General features: G+C 45.5%; 1 protein-coding gene across 7 annotated transcripts in view; it reads right to left on the reverse strand.

The window, feature by feature from the left end:
• Positions 1–15,833, reverse strand: part of Thrb (thyroid hormone receptor beta) — a 332,075-nt gene that overhangs the window by 26,350 nt on the left and 289,892 nt on the right. For all 7 annotated transcript variants that reach the window (XM_041662563.1, XM_041662565.1, XM_041662566.1 and 4 more), the window contains one exon: positions 2,697–2,797. In XM_041662563.1, coding sequence (XP_041518497.1) covers positions 2,697–2,797 — 101 coding nt within the window. The remainder of the gene's footprint in view (positions 1–2,696; positions 2,798–15,833) is intronic.

Consider the following 15,833-nt stretch of genomic DNA (forward strand, 5'->3'; position numbering starts at 1 on the left):
TCGAGGAACTCATAATGGCTGTAAGCTCTGACGGTGACGGTCACAGACAGTGTGCAGATGCATTCTGAACCCCTTTACCCCACAACCTCACTAGGGAGGTGCTATTAAGGATACCATTATGGAGACTACAAAACTATGCCTTAGATGGGCTCAATCACTTGCCGCAGATCACGTGGTCACTTAGCTTACAACACAGGAGCTGTGTTCCATATTATTGTTTTTGGAATCAGGCCTTGCTTGGAACTTTCTAGATAGCCCTGGAAGCCCTTGAACTTGCAGTCCTTCTTGCTTAGTCCCCCAAATGCTAGGATTCCAGATTCCAAATGTGTACCACGATCCACACAGGCACGCTAAGTCTCATGTCCTTAACAGCTCACCTGGTATAAAAGAAAATAGTTTTGCTGTATTATTTAAATGAGCAGATATTATAAAAAGTGTCTCCTTGCTCATTCCTAAAACTTTAATCTAACAAACACATTTTTGAAAGAGTTCTCGACTAAATCTCCAAGGGGATCTCCCACTTCTTTAGGGAAATACCCCGCACGCACGCATGCACGCACTCCTGGACCTTTATGTTATTATCCATCTTTAACTGTCATTTCGACATGACTTAGAGTCAACCAAGGGAGTCTCAATTGTGGGGCTGCGCTGACAGTTCTGCCATGCTATCATGTCTCGATTGTTAATTGATGTAGGAGGGCTTAGCTTACTGTAGGTGGCACCACTCTCTGGGTAGGTGGTCCTGGGCTGTATAAGAAAGCCAGCTTCTTAGAACAAGCCAGCAAGGGGGCTTCTTCCCTGTTTCTGCTTCAAGTTCCCGCCCTGACTCCTCCAATAACGGTTTGTGACCTGCAAGTGTAAGCTAAATAAATCCTTTCCTCCCATAAGTTGCTTTTTTGCTAGTCTTATCACAGCGACAGCATGACATGAGAGTACCACCTCAGTTCCGTGTTCAGAGGGAACTGTTGTGTTTGGAGTTGTCTTTACGAACAGTCTGCACTGGGGCAACACCAACCTTCTTTCTACAAAATGCCGAGTGGGTAACGAGTTACACAGCACAGCAGGTAACAGCTCCAAAATCTCTGTCGCTAGTACAATACAGATTCTGTCTCTATATAATGTAGGTTTGACTGAACTGTGAAGTGAGACCTTTTCATCTCTCGAGACTCTTGAAGATGGTGTTACATTTGAAAAACTCTTTCTACCTTTCCCAAGTTGCTTCTTCATCATATGAAGAAATCTTGAGAACCTCTTGTCCCTTCCAGGTTCCTTTGTGGGTCTGTGATGGGGTCAACCTACAAACAGGATCTGACTTGAGACACAGGCTGTGAACTCTAGGTCATGCTGGAATTCCAGACCCGAGGCACCAGACTAAGCTAGCCTTATTCCTTTCAAACAAAGCAATGGAACCACACTTTTGAGAGCAGGCCTGCTTGCAACTGCAAACCTCCTAATTAATAAACAACAACCAGGACTTGTGATTAGCTTTTTAAACTCCATAAAATCTTATTTCCATAGAAACAACACGACCTTTAGCCCAGTCTTGCCACCTGCAAATCCTGCATCAGAAGGATCCTGGAGAAGGGAGAGTGCCTAGTGTCACACACATTCCAACTGATTGTGTGGCAGGTGAGGCCCCAGGACCCCAGAAAGGACCACGCTTGCTGCCCTTGCAGAGATGCCCCAGCATCACTGAGGTGCTTAATAATGATAGGTGCGAAAAATAGAGGACCGGCATGGACAATCTCCCAGTAGGGAAGTGGAGCCCACCGTGGAGTGAATGGAATTAACCCATTAATTATGGGGTTTAAAGGGAAGAGCAGGAAGGAAGCTAAGGAGGGTGTGGAAGAAAGATGGAAAAGGTTGGGAAGGGAAGAGGAAGAGGATGAGGAAGAGGAATTCTGGGTTTATTTTTCTTTAACTTCAATACAAGTTTTACCATAAACTTTAAAGGAGATACAAAGTCCTTCCCTGGGTTTTCAATACAACCCATTTACACAGCACCAGCTGCGTGGGCACCACACTGGGTTAAGCCTCATGTTTGTTTTCTAGCCTAGGTTGATGGGCCCAAAGATCTTTCCCATAGTGCTTAGTTTCATTCTGCTGACGAAGATTGTAAGTAGGCAGACGAAGCTCCTTTTGGAGAAGTGAACTCACTGGTATGTTTTTGTCAAGAATCTCCTGAAGAAAGGTTTGCAGAGCACAAAATTACCCGGTGGCAACCTGACTCCATTTATTACAGGCTCTGCGGAAAGCCACTTTGAATAAATGCCGGAACATAATTGAGTCTAAGTGGCTTCAAAGATTCTGCCTAATGGAACCCTTAGAAGTGGCATTCTCATGCAGATCTGCAGCAGAAAAGGCTGTGGAGGAGCAAACCCAGGCTTCTCAGACGGGGCACATAAAATCGGAGGCGAGACAGTGAAGCATTGGGTTGATCGTACATTAAAAAATATGCTTTAAAACTCAAGTAAGTGTTATTAGTATCAATATGTCGTGTTTGTTTAAAAACACAACAAATGGAACACCACCCTACTGCAAAATTTCATCTAGTTATTCATTAGGAAAAAGGAAAATTCAGATCTTGAGCTTATCAGAAATGAAGAGGACCAGTGGAGGCCTGGATGAGTTCCAGTGGCTCTCTGGGAGAGGAACGGTGCTGCACCGTGGTCTGTGCTGGGGACCCTGGTGCTTACCTTACAGCCTTCACAGGTGATGCAGCGGTAGTGGTACCCCGTGGCTTTGTCCCCACACACGACACACAGCTCATCTTTGTCTAAATAGCTGGGGATGTACCCTGCAAAGGACAAAGCAGAAGGTGAGGAGACAGCATCCTGTCGAAGCAAAGACACCTCAAGGTTGCCCAACCAGAGACAAGATTGTGTGCTCGGATGTGGTTAACTACAGACTCAGTGAAGCCAACTAGCATCCAGAGTTGTCTTGACCATGGAGCTTCTGCTTGCTGGAGGGGGCATCATCTAAGCAGCGTGTGGAAGTTATGGATGCTCCAGGCTCCTTCACAAAGCGTATCTCAGGACTTGCACTTAAGGCCCCATCCCTTCTCAAGATAAGAAACCAGGCTGTCTCCCAAGGAAATGCACTTGACGAGTGCCGAAAACTTCTTAAGTGGTTTAAATTTTGTTTTCATTGTTTGCAGAGGATTACTGGACATCAAAGATTCATTGCACAAGGAACATATGAACAAGGAACCTTATTTTCAATTTCTGTGTAATTTTGCAAGGCTGTACAATGTGCTGATGCAAGCCTTTTTCAATTCAAGAGAATAAATGTTTACAAATGTAAGAAACAAACAAACAAACAAACAAAAAATCCCAGGCAACTAAGTAGTTAGTCTTATCTGATACAGCAGCCAAGTACTTTCCAGGCCTGGACATTGGCTTTAAGGGGTTGAGCCTCTCTTAGCGTCTCACTAGGAATTACAGATCAGAGAATGAAATCCAGCACTTCTAACATCTGGTGCCAGGAATGATTTGTGCTTTCCCTAAAAATAGAGAGCTCAAGTGGAGTGAACAAGGGTGTCTGAAACAGCCTGGGAAATGAATACACAGCCGAACCTTGCTGGTGGAAAGAAAGAGTAGACGTTCTGTTGCTTCAGGAAAGAACACCAACTACGGTGACACCCTTCGGTACTGTGTTTAGTTGTTGGCTCAAACTCCCTGGGCTCAGAGAGCTCTGGTTAAAAATAACATCTGAAGCAGCCTTCTTCCTGCCAGTGCCCATCTTTTCCTCTTCCTCTGCATGGCCACACACCGAAACACTTGGCAAAGACACGTGTGCCTTTAGATAAGCTCAAGCCATTGTTCTAGAAAGCGCATGGGTTGCAGGTTTGTGAAAGTGGGAAGGTGCGAGAAACAGGGCCGTCCTGGTCTTGGTGCTTAGGAAGGAAGGTCGTGGGCTCGGGGAATCTTTCTCAGTTTAAACGTGATCGTGGGGGTTGACCAGACTGATAACTTACGGTATGTTTTCCCATGACATTTTCATCGACGTTTTTGAGACCACAGGTCACTGAAGGCTCATTTTTCAAAACAGAAAAGCCACGAAGACAACTATGCCTTTCCATCGTTTATTAGAAATAACTTTGCTTCGACTTCAATCTAGGAAAACATTACTGCTTCACATGCGGACGGAAGGCTTTGGAGGACGAGCTGCAGCTGAGCAGGATTGTGATGTTAATTACAACAGCTCCTCTTATTTTGTTTTATCAAGCAAATGGAGATTCAGCGGTTGGACTCAAGGTTTCCAGATTCAGCGGTTGGACTCAAGGTTTCCAGAACTTGTAACAAGCATTTTATTATTATTGTTATTTAAAGTTTTCACGTTTTTAAAAGATTAGAAAAATGTAGTTTTATGTGTATACATATGTCTGGGGTTGGTATATGCACATGTAGGTGCCTGTGGAGGCCAGAAGAGGACACTGGCTCCCCGGAACTGGTTACAAAGGACTGTCCTGCCCAGAGTGGGTGCGGGGGACCCAACTCTGGTATTCTTAATGGTCAAACCATTTCTCTAGCATCTCATCGGGTGGTTTAAAAATAATTCTGGGCCAGTTGGTAGTAGCCCACATCTTTGATCCCAGCACTTGCGAGGCAGAGGCAGGCAGATCTCTGAGTTCAAGGGCAACCTGGTCTACAGATTGAATTTCAGGGGAGCCAGGGCTACAGAGAGAAACCCTGTCTCAAAACAACAACAACAACAACAACAACAACAACAACTTAACCTGGGAGAGTCCTGGAGAAGGGACAAAAGGAAGGGAATGGTTTGTTTCCAGTCACTCATTTACTGATGACTCCAGCCAGAACACATTCAGCATATACTGTGTGCTAAGCACTATAGCAGATACACCGAATATCAAAACATATAAGACCGGTGGTATTGATTAAACCCTTCTTTTAATCAACCAGCTTTCAATAGAAGTAGCTACTTGATTCGGTAGCAGTTGCTTAGGTGGTCACCCTAGCGCACCCCAACCGTCATTTTCTTCTCTTTGTGATATTAACTGAACAATCTTATTTATGGAAGGCAGTTGCCACAAGTAATGGCATAGCAATCCTTCTGCCTGGGCCCACTGTTCAACAGAAAATAACGCCAGCAGGGATGGTGTCCTATACATAGCGAATAGGCAGGCAGGGAGTCCCCTCTGGTCAGTGGCTGTACCTGACGATACCGCAGCTCCCCAGCCCCCTAGAGAACTGAGCCACACTCCCACAATGAGTCACCAGCTGCCAGGGCGGCCCCAAAAGAAAAGCGCACAGACATTAGTTTTGTTGCCAAACATGGACGCTAAGGGTGACATAATGTCAGTGTCGGATGTCTAGATCAGATGCGAGATGTGTCACCTGAGGAACTGTGGATACAGTCGTCCCAGGTCAACAGCAGAAAGGTTATTGGAGGTTCCAGGCATGAAACAATGAAGGCCCATGACAATCCATGGGAGTTTAAGGTTGACATGTCTTTCCCAGTTTCTCTTTGCGTGCATAAATTATTTTTCAGACTAATAAACTATGCTGCCATGTTATCAAACACACACACACATTTGTTTTTAGGCAAACATCTATATACATTTCTGTTTTAATACGTGGTGCTGGGGGTTGCAAAACAGGCCCCCCACAACTGAGCTTCAGCCTCAGGCCCTTAAGCAATGCTTAAGAAAGCAAGTGCCATTTGATGGTTTAAAAAGGACCTGGAGACCTTTGTTTTTAGCTAATATTTGGCTTGTTTGACTAATTGCAAAGTATTGAACAAAAAAAATGGGTTGATACAGTAAAATACTACTTAAGAATCTTTTTTTCTGGTAACAACTTTACTAAGATACAATTCAAAGATCATACAATCAATGGTTTTTAAGATATTCACAGAGTTGTGTAACTGCGAGCACTTACTAGTGTTAGAACATTTTAATTATCCCCTAAAGAAACACCTATGAGAGTCACGCTATCATTTCCCCCCTCTTCTCCACCCCTTTCGCCCCAGCCTACCCTGATACCTCTCTGTTTCTAAGTATTTTAGGTTAATCTCCATGACAGATCTGAAATTGAGGGTGCTGCCTGTGAAAAAGGGGACACCTACATGTGGATACCTTTCACCTTTGGCTGGTCTACACCTCAGAGCAGACCACTTGCCCAGTTGGATCTGTCCTGAGGTTTAGAGGAAGTATTAGCTGTGGCAGGTCAGGGAGAGGGAGATGTACCCAGAGGCTACCTTTGCGGATCAGGCTGGACTGGACTCTAAGTTACTCCACCGTGTGGGAAACAGCGGCTTGCTCTCAGGCTGTGTCCTGCCCCGGGAGACTCCATTTTAGGAGCCGCATTTGGCTGCATTCTGAGAGCAAGCACAGAGGGAGGGTGATCCTGCATTGCATCTGTGTCTAGATGTCATCACTCGAGCCCCAGAACCCTGGGGGCATAAACTGATAGACGGCATATCCCTAAAAGTAAAAAGTTCCACCTCTAAACTCACTGAGGTCCACGGAAAACGTGTGGGCAGGTAGGTATATTAAAGACATACAGAGAAACGTGGCCTAAGGGCTTGTCAATTGCACCAGACTGACGGGCATGCAGTGCCCTCACTTGGACCTCATTGATCTGACCTCTCATCTTCACATGAGCACAAAGCTTCGTGTAGACATCAAAGGACAGAGAGGCAGAGAACTCCCAACCGTCCCTGAGGCTTTGGCTCAGCGTGGTCCTCACTGCTCGATGTGATGTGGTCCCCTTGAACTGTAGTCTGTCTGTCTGGATCTGATCTTACGCTTTTCCTCCAAGTCTCTGCACCTTGTCTGAGAGTCTCGCATCTCTGCAGCTGGAATCACAGCTCCCCAAACAGGTTCTTTAATAGCACCTGTAACTACTTGCAGTGACTCTATTGACAAGTGTCTGCCTCTGCCTCCAGGAAGGCCTCCAGGAACTCTGGGGCCCCTTTAATTCCATGTAGCCACCGTACAAACGACTACAGTCTCTGTGTGATGTAATGTGTGATCTGAGAATCCATTGTTAGCAATTAAGGCCAGAGCAAAAGAACTTGGGCTTGCCTCCACCCATTCAGACACGGTGGCAAGACACAGGTGGTTTGCAGCATAGGGGCTCACAACACTGCACTGCTGATCTGAGGAGCCACGTCTTCAAGTCTCCCAGGCAACCGCTAAAGAGGACTAGCTACCAACTCCAGAAAGCAATTTGGGTGGTTTCTGCTTCATAGGATAGAACCGTCAGCTCAGAGCGGCAAGAGCTCTGGGGGGCTGAGATGCGGGGTGACTCTGCACTTGAACACTCCCAGAGAAGCTAAAAGATTGTTGTGCTTAGTCATTCTTCCAATTTGATGCTGAACTTGCGCAGTGCATCCCACGGCTTAGACTCTTAATTTAAGCCCATTTCCTGTGCAACACTCGGCCGTATGCTATTTCTTTATATACTCAAAAGCCCTGCCTGAATGGCTTTGCCGTTTCCTAACAGGCTAATCCTGATTCCTTTTATATTTAATTCTTGGTATTAGGACCCAAGCTTTGTGTAGTGTTAATCTTTAAACCTCGGATAAATACCACATCAATTAATTAAACCACCCATCTATCCATCTGTTCATTTGCTCAACAAATTGTGGAGCTACTACATAAAAAGCACAGAGCAAAACCTTGAGCCAGCGTTCACTTTAGAGGCCTTCTAGGTTGATGTCTGCGACACTCCTCAATTCCCTGCCCCCCGAAACTGCCCTAGAGGCTCCCACTTCAAAGACTCTTTTCTCAGGGTGGTCCCTATTGACCCCATGCCACTCTCCAGGGTCACTGAGTATCCTGCCATTTTACCTTCTGGCTAGCTGAGTCTGAGGTGATGGAAACCATGGGCATTTAAATCTAAGGCTCAACCTTTTATGCCTTTGGAAGAGAGTATGGGAAGCATTGGCAGGCAGGCTAGAGACTAAGCCAGAAAAAGAGACAGGGATACTCCAAAAGGGCCTCTGGGTCTCTCTCAAGCTCAGGGTAGGATGAGTGGCCCAGAGGTTTTGAATGATTACTTTATTTTAGGGCCAGGCTTCTTCTTCTTGGCTACTTGGCTATCAGATTCTTCTTCTTCTTCTTCTTCTTCTTCTTCTTCTTCTTCTTCTTCTTCTTCTTCTTCTTCTCCTCCTCCTCCTCCTCCTCCTCCTCCTCCTCCTCCTCCTCCTCCTCCTCCTCCTTCTGTACTTAGGGATTTGTACGTGCTTGGCAAGTATCATGCCACCAAGGTACACCTTCAGCCCTCCAGCTCTCCACTGTTTTTTCTATCACAAGCTAGGACTCACAGGTTCTGGCTTGAACCTGTGATTCTCCTGCCTTCGTCTTGAGAGTGCTGGGTTCGAAAGGCCCAGTGATACCACAGCTTAACTGGCAAGAATTTCTGTCGGGGCTTCATTGTTTTGTTTCTCGTAGACTCAGAATCTTAGCAGCCACTATAACCTTTCAGTACGCAGTGAGAGCAGAAACATTTGAGGATAAAATTGCTAAGAAAGGAAATGGATTGCTATGATGAATTTCACTCAGAAGTTTAATCAAAAGGGCATATACGGTTTACAGTGTTTGGCTCATAGCACTAAAATAAACTAAGTCAAAAATATAAAACTATCACATAAACTATGTAGAATCTAGACTTTTTGCTTAATATGAAATAGATTCGTAGGTCTCACAACACACAGAGCAGACAGCCCAACTCCCCAAGAAGGCATGGCCTGCCGGTTCTCCACAGGCGTTTTCTGGAGGGTATTGTCTGTTATTGGCATATGTGTGGCACTGCCAAACTTAAAAGGCTAAGCGTGCACGAGCATACTCATGGTTCTGCTCGCCATCACGTTAACCACTTGAGGCTGACATTTGAAGAGATGGTGTCTGTACTTGTTAACAGTGTCTTATGGGAAACTTATGCGTGTTTAAGCAAGTTTGTCTAGAAGGGAATAGGACCAATGAGAGGGAGAGAGATTTACAGGAAGAGGGGAAGTAGGGAGGAGGAAGAAGAAAACCAGGGAAAATGTGAGGAAGAGAAACACCAGCTGTGGCCATAACATTCGAGGTCACGGCAGGGAGTGACCGTGCTAGCACATTCGTGGGTCTTCCACGGTTTGGCTTCCAGTTTAGCTTGCTTTGCACGATGCTGCCTTAACATGATCCCTGGGTTTAACGCTATCTGTCAGGCAATGATATTTTGGGGGTGTGTGTGGCACAGACTTTAGAGACCAACCCCAATTTTACATCTATCATTTTAAAAAAGTCTAAGCAGTTCTGATTAGAGATTCTACTTCTCGAGGGACTTGGTGCACCTTCTCCATCCAATCCTCCTGCTGTGGATCGCTTCGAACTAGTCGCGTAACTTCTATTTCTAGTGGGACATGGCATCAATAAACAAGGCAACAAACTGGGACCCTGGCATGGAGACAGACGGCAGAAAGTTCAATGTTACCTGGGGTTGCAGCTTTAGCCGAACCTATTTCTCTGAAGGATTAAAATAATGAGACCAAAACAAACCACAGCAGAAACCGCAGACAAACGCTCCCTCTTGACTCTTCTGCTACGAGGCCTGCCTCAACTGCATTCTCCCCAGAACCTTTGGAATACACGGTTCCTGGATGGATGCTGCAGACAGTGTCAAACAAAGATCCTGACCTGTTGAGGCAGACTCCTGTGAGGTACCCTGATAAAGGGATGGAGAAGCTGGCAGAAGCTGCCTTCTGAGTGGCCAAAGGCAAGCTGGGAGGTCACTGGCATTAATCAGAATTTCAGATGGGAACGACCAGCCCAAAAACAGAGGAAAAGAGAAAAAATGTCAGCCTTCAACTACCCCTAAACCACAGCCATAGTGGAGAAGCCACACATTCTGGCTGTCATTTCTCTGCTTGATTGTGAATTCTTTATTCTCTCTCCTTCCTGACCTCGCCACAATGACAAATTTGAACAGAATACATTGTAACTGTGTCACTGGAGAGCTAAATAAGGCTCCTACCTGTGAATGATTAGTTGGTTTCTTTTTGTCTCTAAATTTTAAGAAGTAATTTTTTTTTCCCTGCAAGGTGTCATGGTACCTGACTGTAAAGTTGAGGCAGAAGGATAGTGATTTTGATGCTAATTTGAGAGGCATATAGTAAGACCTAGTCTCAAAAAAAAAAAAAAAAGGTTTTTCCTGTCCCATAGGCAAACTGGATTGGCATTATAGGTTCTGTTCAGTGTGGCTCTTACACAGCTGGTGTGGGTTTGTTTTTTTTTTGGTTTTTCGAGACAGGGTTTCTCTGTGGTTTTGGAGCCTGTCCTGGAACTAGCTCTTGTAGACCAGGCTGGTCTCGAACTCACAGAGATCCGCCTGCCTCTGCCTCCCGAGTGCTGGGATTAAAGGTGTGCGCCACCACTGCCTGGCCAGCTGGTGTATTTTGATTGGACATAGGATTCAGGTAGCAGAAGCCCGGTTCCTTGGCTCATGTTCTCCCTGCTTCAGGGTTTGATACTGTTTTCCCTTCTTGGTTACAGTGCAAAGTCCCAGATGACACATAGGAAATACTACATCGTTCTAAGTCTCCCTGGCTGCCTGTGTTAGAAGCAAGAGTCCCTCGTGCTGGCAGCTACCACTCTGAAGCCTTCCTCGCCCCTGAGCGCTTGAAAGCAAGGTCATGTGAATGCTGAACACACCAGAAAGCGCCAATGAAAGACGAAAGGATAACTCATTCAGAAAAAAGGGGGGCTTGTGATGTGGCTCAGCAGACAGAAGCGCTGGCTGCCAAGCCTGGTGACCTGAGTTCGATTCAAGGCTCTCATGTGGTTTTCAGACAGAACCGAGTCCTGCCAGTTGTTCCTTGACCTCCACATGTATTGCCCCCAATATATAAATTTAAGAAAAAAAAAAAGAACAAAAGTAAATCCTTCAAGAACCATGTCTTCACTCCGGCTCCCCTCCTCGCATAAAAACACCAAATAAAGCTGAAACTTGAAAAGAGAAAAAAGTCAGAGCATCATTGAAGATTTATGGTTCTATAATGGCAACAACAAACAGAAGTCACAGATTTCACGGACCCAGATAAAAATCCAGTTGAAAATGAGGCCCTCCCCACTGGACACCTGTGTCTGGTCTTAACTTTGCCTTAATGAGACGCTACTTATCTTCCAACACAAAAGAAAAAAAAATCAATAGTGGATCAATATGGATAAACGTGGTGGCTATGACCTTTTGTCCTAAGACACAGTGAGCAGCTGGGTTTAGTGTTACTGGGATTTACCTAGAGACTTGTAACAGTAAATCATGATTCATTTAAGAATATTTGCCTGCTTTGATTTAGCGAGTCTGGCAGGTGGCGGTGGCCTTTCCATGACATACGGCTTTGAGAAATTACATCAATAAATGCACACGATGCATCTTCTCTTCCAGTTCATGCATCAAGTTAATTAGTGAAGAATCCCCAGTTTCGTAGTTTATGAGCAAATATTCCCCAGCCTTGGCTGAAGAGAATAGAGTGAAAAGATGAAAGGAAACTGAACCCAAAATGTTCTGCAGGAATTTTTCAAGAATTAAGGGTTTCGAAGGAGACACCGGCATCTCGGGAGCCAACCACACAGCCATAGGAATACACTGACTTGATCAGCCAGACAATGGCAAGTTCATCAGTTTCAGGGTAAAGCCCTTAACCAGGGAGTAAAGGAGGGCGCATGCCTGTCTCCCCATTAGGGAACAGAGTGCCGCTTCCTGGGGTGTTTCATGTCGTAAAGGGGAAACTCTGACACCTTCAAGACAACACGCAAAACTAAAAAACACGACTCTGTGTGCTTCCTGCCAGGCATCCTTAATGTGTCTACCTCCTAACGTAGATTACGATTCCCATTGTCAGACTTCCATGGGGCAGTTTGAACTGTTGTCTGAAACATTTTGTTTTCATAGCTGGCTATTGTTAATAATAGAGTCTCTTTCTTTAGTGGTATACCCCCCCCCAGGGGGGAGGTGGTTGGCTAGTTCAGAGGGAAGAAGCAAGGGGAGCACCAGCGCACAAGTTGCATGAAACTGCCCAAACAAAACAAAACAAAAAAACATTTACAAAAACATATATAAAAGCAGATGTTAACTTTTATATAAAGTGTAATGAAATATACGATACTATGTGTAAGATTACCCTCACAGAGAAGCTTGTCTTTGGGAATTAAAAGGCATCTCAGTCTTGTAAATTATAGAAACCCATGCATCTGGCTCCCCGAACAGATCCTGCCTGTCATACTTAGAATAAACAGATTTCTGGCATATCTATTACAGCACTTAAACTCTCTGGAAGTTGCTGCTAAGTCCCCTGCCTGGGACCTGTTTGCTTTTTTGATCTTTTGGTAATAGAGGAGATGTCTTATTGATGGAACATTAAGTGCCATGCTTATTAAAATCAATAGATGACGTGCTTTTAAAAATATTGGATATTTTGAAAAATATCTCACTTGCGTTTATATAATGACTTCATTCTTCATGGCTGTAGACCCCAAATGTAGACACTTAGGCAGCACTGTCTAGGTAAAGTGTGTCCGTTTCTGTTTGACTCTGATATTCTCACAGTGCAGCACAGTTCCAAATAGCTTCTCTGCATGGATCAGTAACTGCCTCAAAACGAACAATTAGAAATCATACCATGTTGACATTGCGGGGCCAGGGAAAGCCTTACACACTCAACCAGCTAATGAGAACGAACTTTCTGTGGGAAGAGTTAAGAAAAACGATATGTGAATTTTTGGTCTGAATGGGGGTCTCCCTCCAATGCTATTCCACCCACCAAGGGAATTCTTTGACATTTTCTCTAGCAGGGGGCCGATACCACTCACGTTGGACAGCACGCATCTCCACCATACATGCTACGCATGACCACGGAAACCAGCTTCTCTCTAGCTGTCACATACAAAGAAAGCGAGTGTTCGCTAATTCCCGCGTTCACCCGAACCCTTCACTGACACGGCAACCTCTTATGGCTGCTTTTTCTCTTCAGCTCTCCAGTGCTCAGACGCGAAGACTCACAGAGGCAGACGCAACACAACTTTAGGACGGCACGGAGACAAGCGGAAGCCAAAGCATCCCTACCTTTTTTCTGGGAGTGCGGTGGCGACTGCACTTGAGGAAAAGGCTTTTCTTCAGGGAGGTATGCAGGCTGGCTGTACTGACTGAGGGCCATGTCCAAGTCAGAGCCCTTGCTTTTAAACAGGTTTCCAGGGTAACTACAGGTATAAGGCTGATTCACTGCCCAGGCCTGATCCACATATATGCTGTTACCAGGCACAGCTTGGACATCGCGACCACTGTAAGCCGGACTGTCTTCCAGGTACGTGAGGTAGTCAGTGACTTGCATGTAGCAGTTGCTGCTGGCAGCTGGGCACACTTCCTGTACCTCTGGCATACAGTAGTTCATTTTGTTATCCAGGTTCAGTTTCTACTTTACATATACACACGCTCTACGCATGCATTTGTCAGCCCCCCACACCCGGGATCCGGGCATATACGCTGAGGGCATGCATTCATACACATGAAACAGGGAGAGGAGATGAATAAACACCATCGACCCAGCCACCTAGTCTGCCTCACTCCAGAGTGGCCCCCGACGTGCTAAAACCCCGCTTCGGAGCTGCATCTCGGAGCTCTCTTGCTGTTTCAGGGCAACCAAGAACAGATTTAGGACTCCAAAGGTCTTAAGCTGTGTACAGAAGCTAATTCCTGGGGAGGATGGCAGGCAGGTAGAAATGGCCTCTGCTTGATTAGGACAGCGGCAGAGGAAAATTGCCTGTTATGCCGAGGCCAGGAAGTTTATTTAAACACAGGTTTTAACCCCTTTCAATGTGATTAGACCATGATTACTCATTAATGCCCTTATGGTTGACCACTTAAGCACGGACCATTACAAAGACATCTTAGAAAATACCCTTGGGTACACAGACAATCCTAAAATCAATAATCAAGTTTATTAGTGTGACCCAGAGAAAAGCCACTAGTAATGAGCCCGGCAACTGCCTCTGAGACCTTAATCTAGTGGTGCAAACATTAGCAGGTGATTCCATCACTGAATGTCACCCCTTGGTTTTCCGTGGCCAGATCTGGCCAGCCGCTAGTCATACCTGGGTCCCCCTGGCACATTTTTTTGTTTTGTTTTCTGAATGTTGCTGGTGTCTGGAGTTTTGATCCATTCCTTGCAGCTGATCAGTTTCTGTATTGTCAACACTGACTGATATAACACCTAAAGCTTAAATAAACTTTTTTTTTTTACTCTTTGCTTGCAAAAGCACTGAGTGTGTGACTGTGCTCGGTGTGAGGGACCCCTACTCAATAGCCGTGGGTCTGTTCTTCGTGTGTGTGTGTGTGTGTGTGTGTGTGTGTGTGTGTGCAGCCACACTCTGATCAGCAGCTCGTGGGAAATCCTGTGAATGGTTTACTTCCAAATCTGTCTTCCAAATGATTTACCAGCTTTAATGTCATCTAAGTAGTATTTATATATTTGACATTTAAAAACAGCGATCCAAGAGGGAAGAAGTATTTTCTGTAAAATTGCAATGTCTTTAAATAAAGACGTTACATACCAGATCAGAAGGGAAACGCTCGCTAAGAGTCTTATGCACAGTCTTCCTGGGTGTATATGTGGTGTGGACATGTGTTCTCAGTCATTACATCAGCGAGGGTGGGGCTCTTTGCTGGCAAGCTATGGGTTCCTTTCCTTTCTCCCAGATGCTCTCAGCCAGGGGTCATGGGTAGTGATGTTTACATTTGAGTCCTTGATGGCGTCCAGCATGTGACCTTTCTGGCCTTTCTCTCCTGAAGACCTCCAGCCCATGGTGATGAGACCACTACTTTGACATGTTGTTCCACTCATAAACTGTGACATGGAATTAGATGCCAGGGTCACACACAGCAGGACGAAGGAGGAGTGGTGTTATATAACTATGCAGCAAACTGCCCTTGAGTTACAAAGACAGCATGGCGGTGGCGGATTTGGTAGCAGATGCAGGCAATGCTGTACCACTAGGTCATCATCCCTGGCACAAGAGGAGCTTGATCCAGGTGCATCGAATGCACACAGACAGGTGGCCACAGCCCCAGAGCCTGTGAGCGAGGACATTTTCACCAATGTAGTAAAGGGCCATTGACTTAGCTGATAAGCAAAAGATGAGCGGAAAACCACAACAGATCCACAGAACACAAAACAGGTCAAGGAATGCTTTCCAGCTGATACACTTGAACCTGGAAAAATGAACTGCCGTATTTCCGAGCCGTAAAAGGATTACGGTTTCCACGAGGAACCAGGAACACAACTAGCATTTGAGCAGTGTTCCTGCACGCTGATTACTCTAAAACAAACGAGGATTTCTTTGCAAGCATCTCTGTGAACACATGCACATGCCGCTACAGTTAGCATGTTCTGCCTACCGAAAACGTCAAAACATTTCCTCAGAAGCCGCCACTATTTTCTACAAACTCCAGGAGGGAGGATCCAAGCCTTATGTTTGCTGTCTGATCTCATTGATTTATCTGAAATTTCCCAAGTCGGATCTTAAAACTCACCTTCCAGTACAGCCACTTTCTTTCTTGGGAGCCCCACGTGCTGTGGTCTCTTCCACTTGGAGGTGTGCCCCGAATCTCTGATTTTGCCGTGGGACCCAGCATGCTGTCTGTCACCCTCCCTGTTTTACTTATGGTGTAGAGCCAAGCTGTTTCTTGCTTCCCACCACCAACAACCTCAAGGAAACTCACAGTTTCAACTTCTCTTCCAAAGGAATACTTGAAAACAATGCTCAGAAATCTGAATATGGACAAAAGACCCATGTGATCCTTCTCCACAGTGAGATGACACACGGGGGAGGGGGG

This window comes from Microtus oregoni, unplaced genomic scaffold, assembly GCF_018167655.1.
Source record: "Microtus oregoni isolate MIOR12 unplaced genomic scaffold, Mior012 000013F_ref0000133, whole genome shotgun sequence".
In the NCBI taxonomy this organism is placed as follows: domain Eukaryota; kingdom Metazoa; phylum Chordata; class Mammalia; order Rodentia; family Cricetidae; genus Microtus; species Microtus oregoni.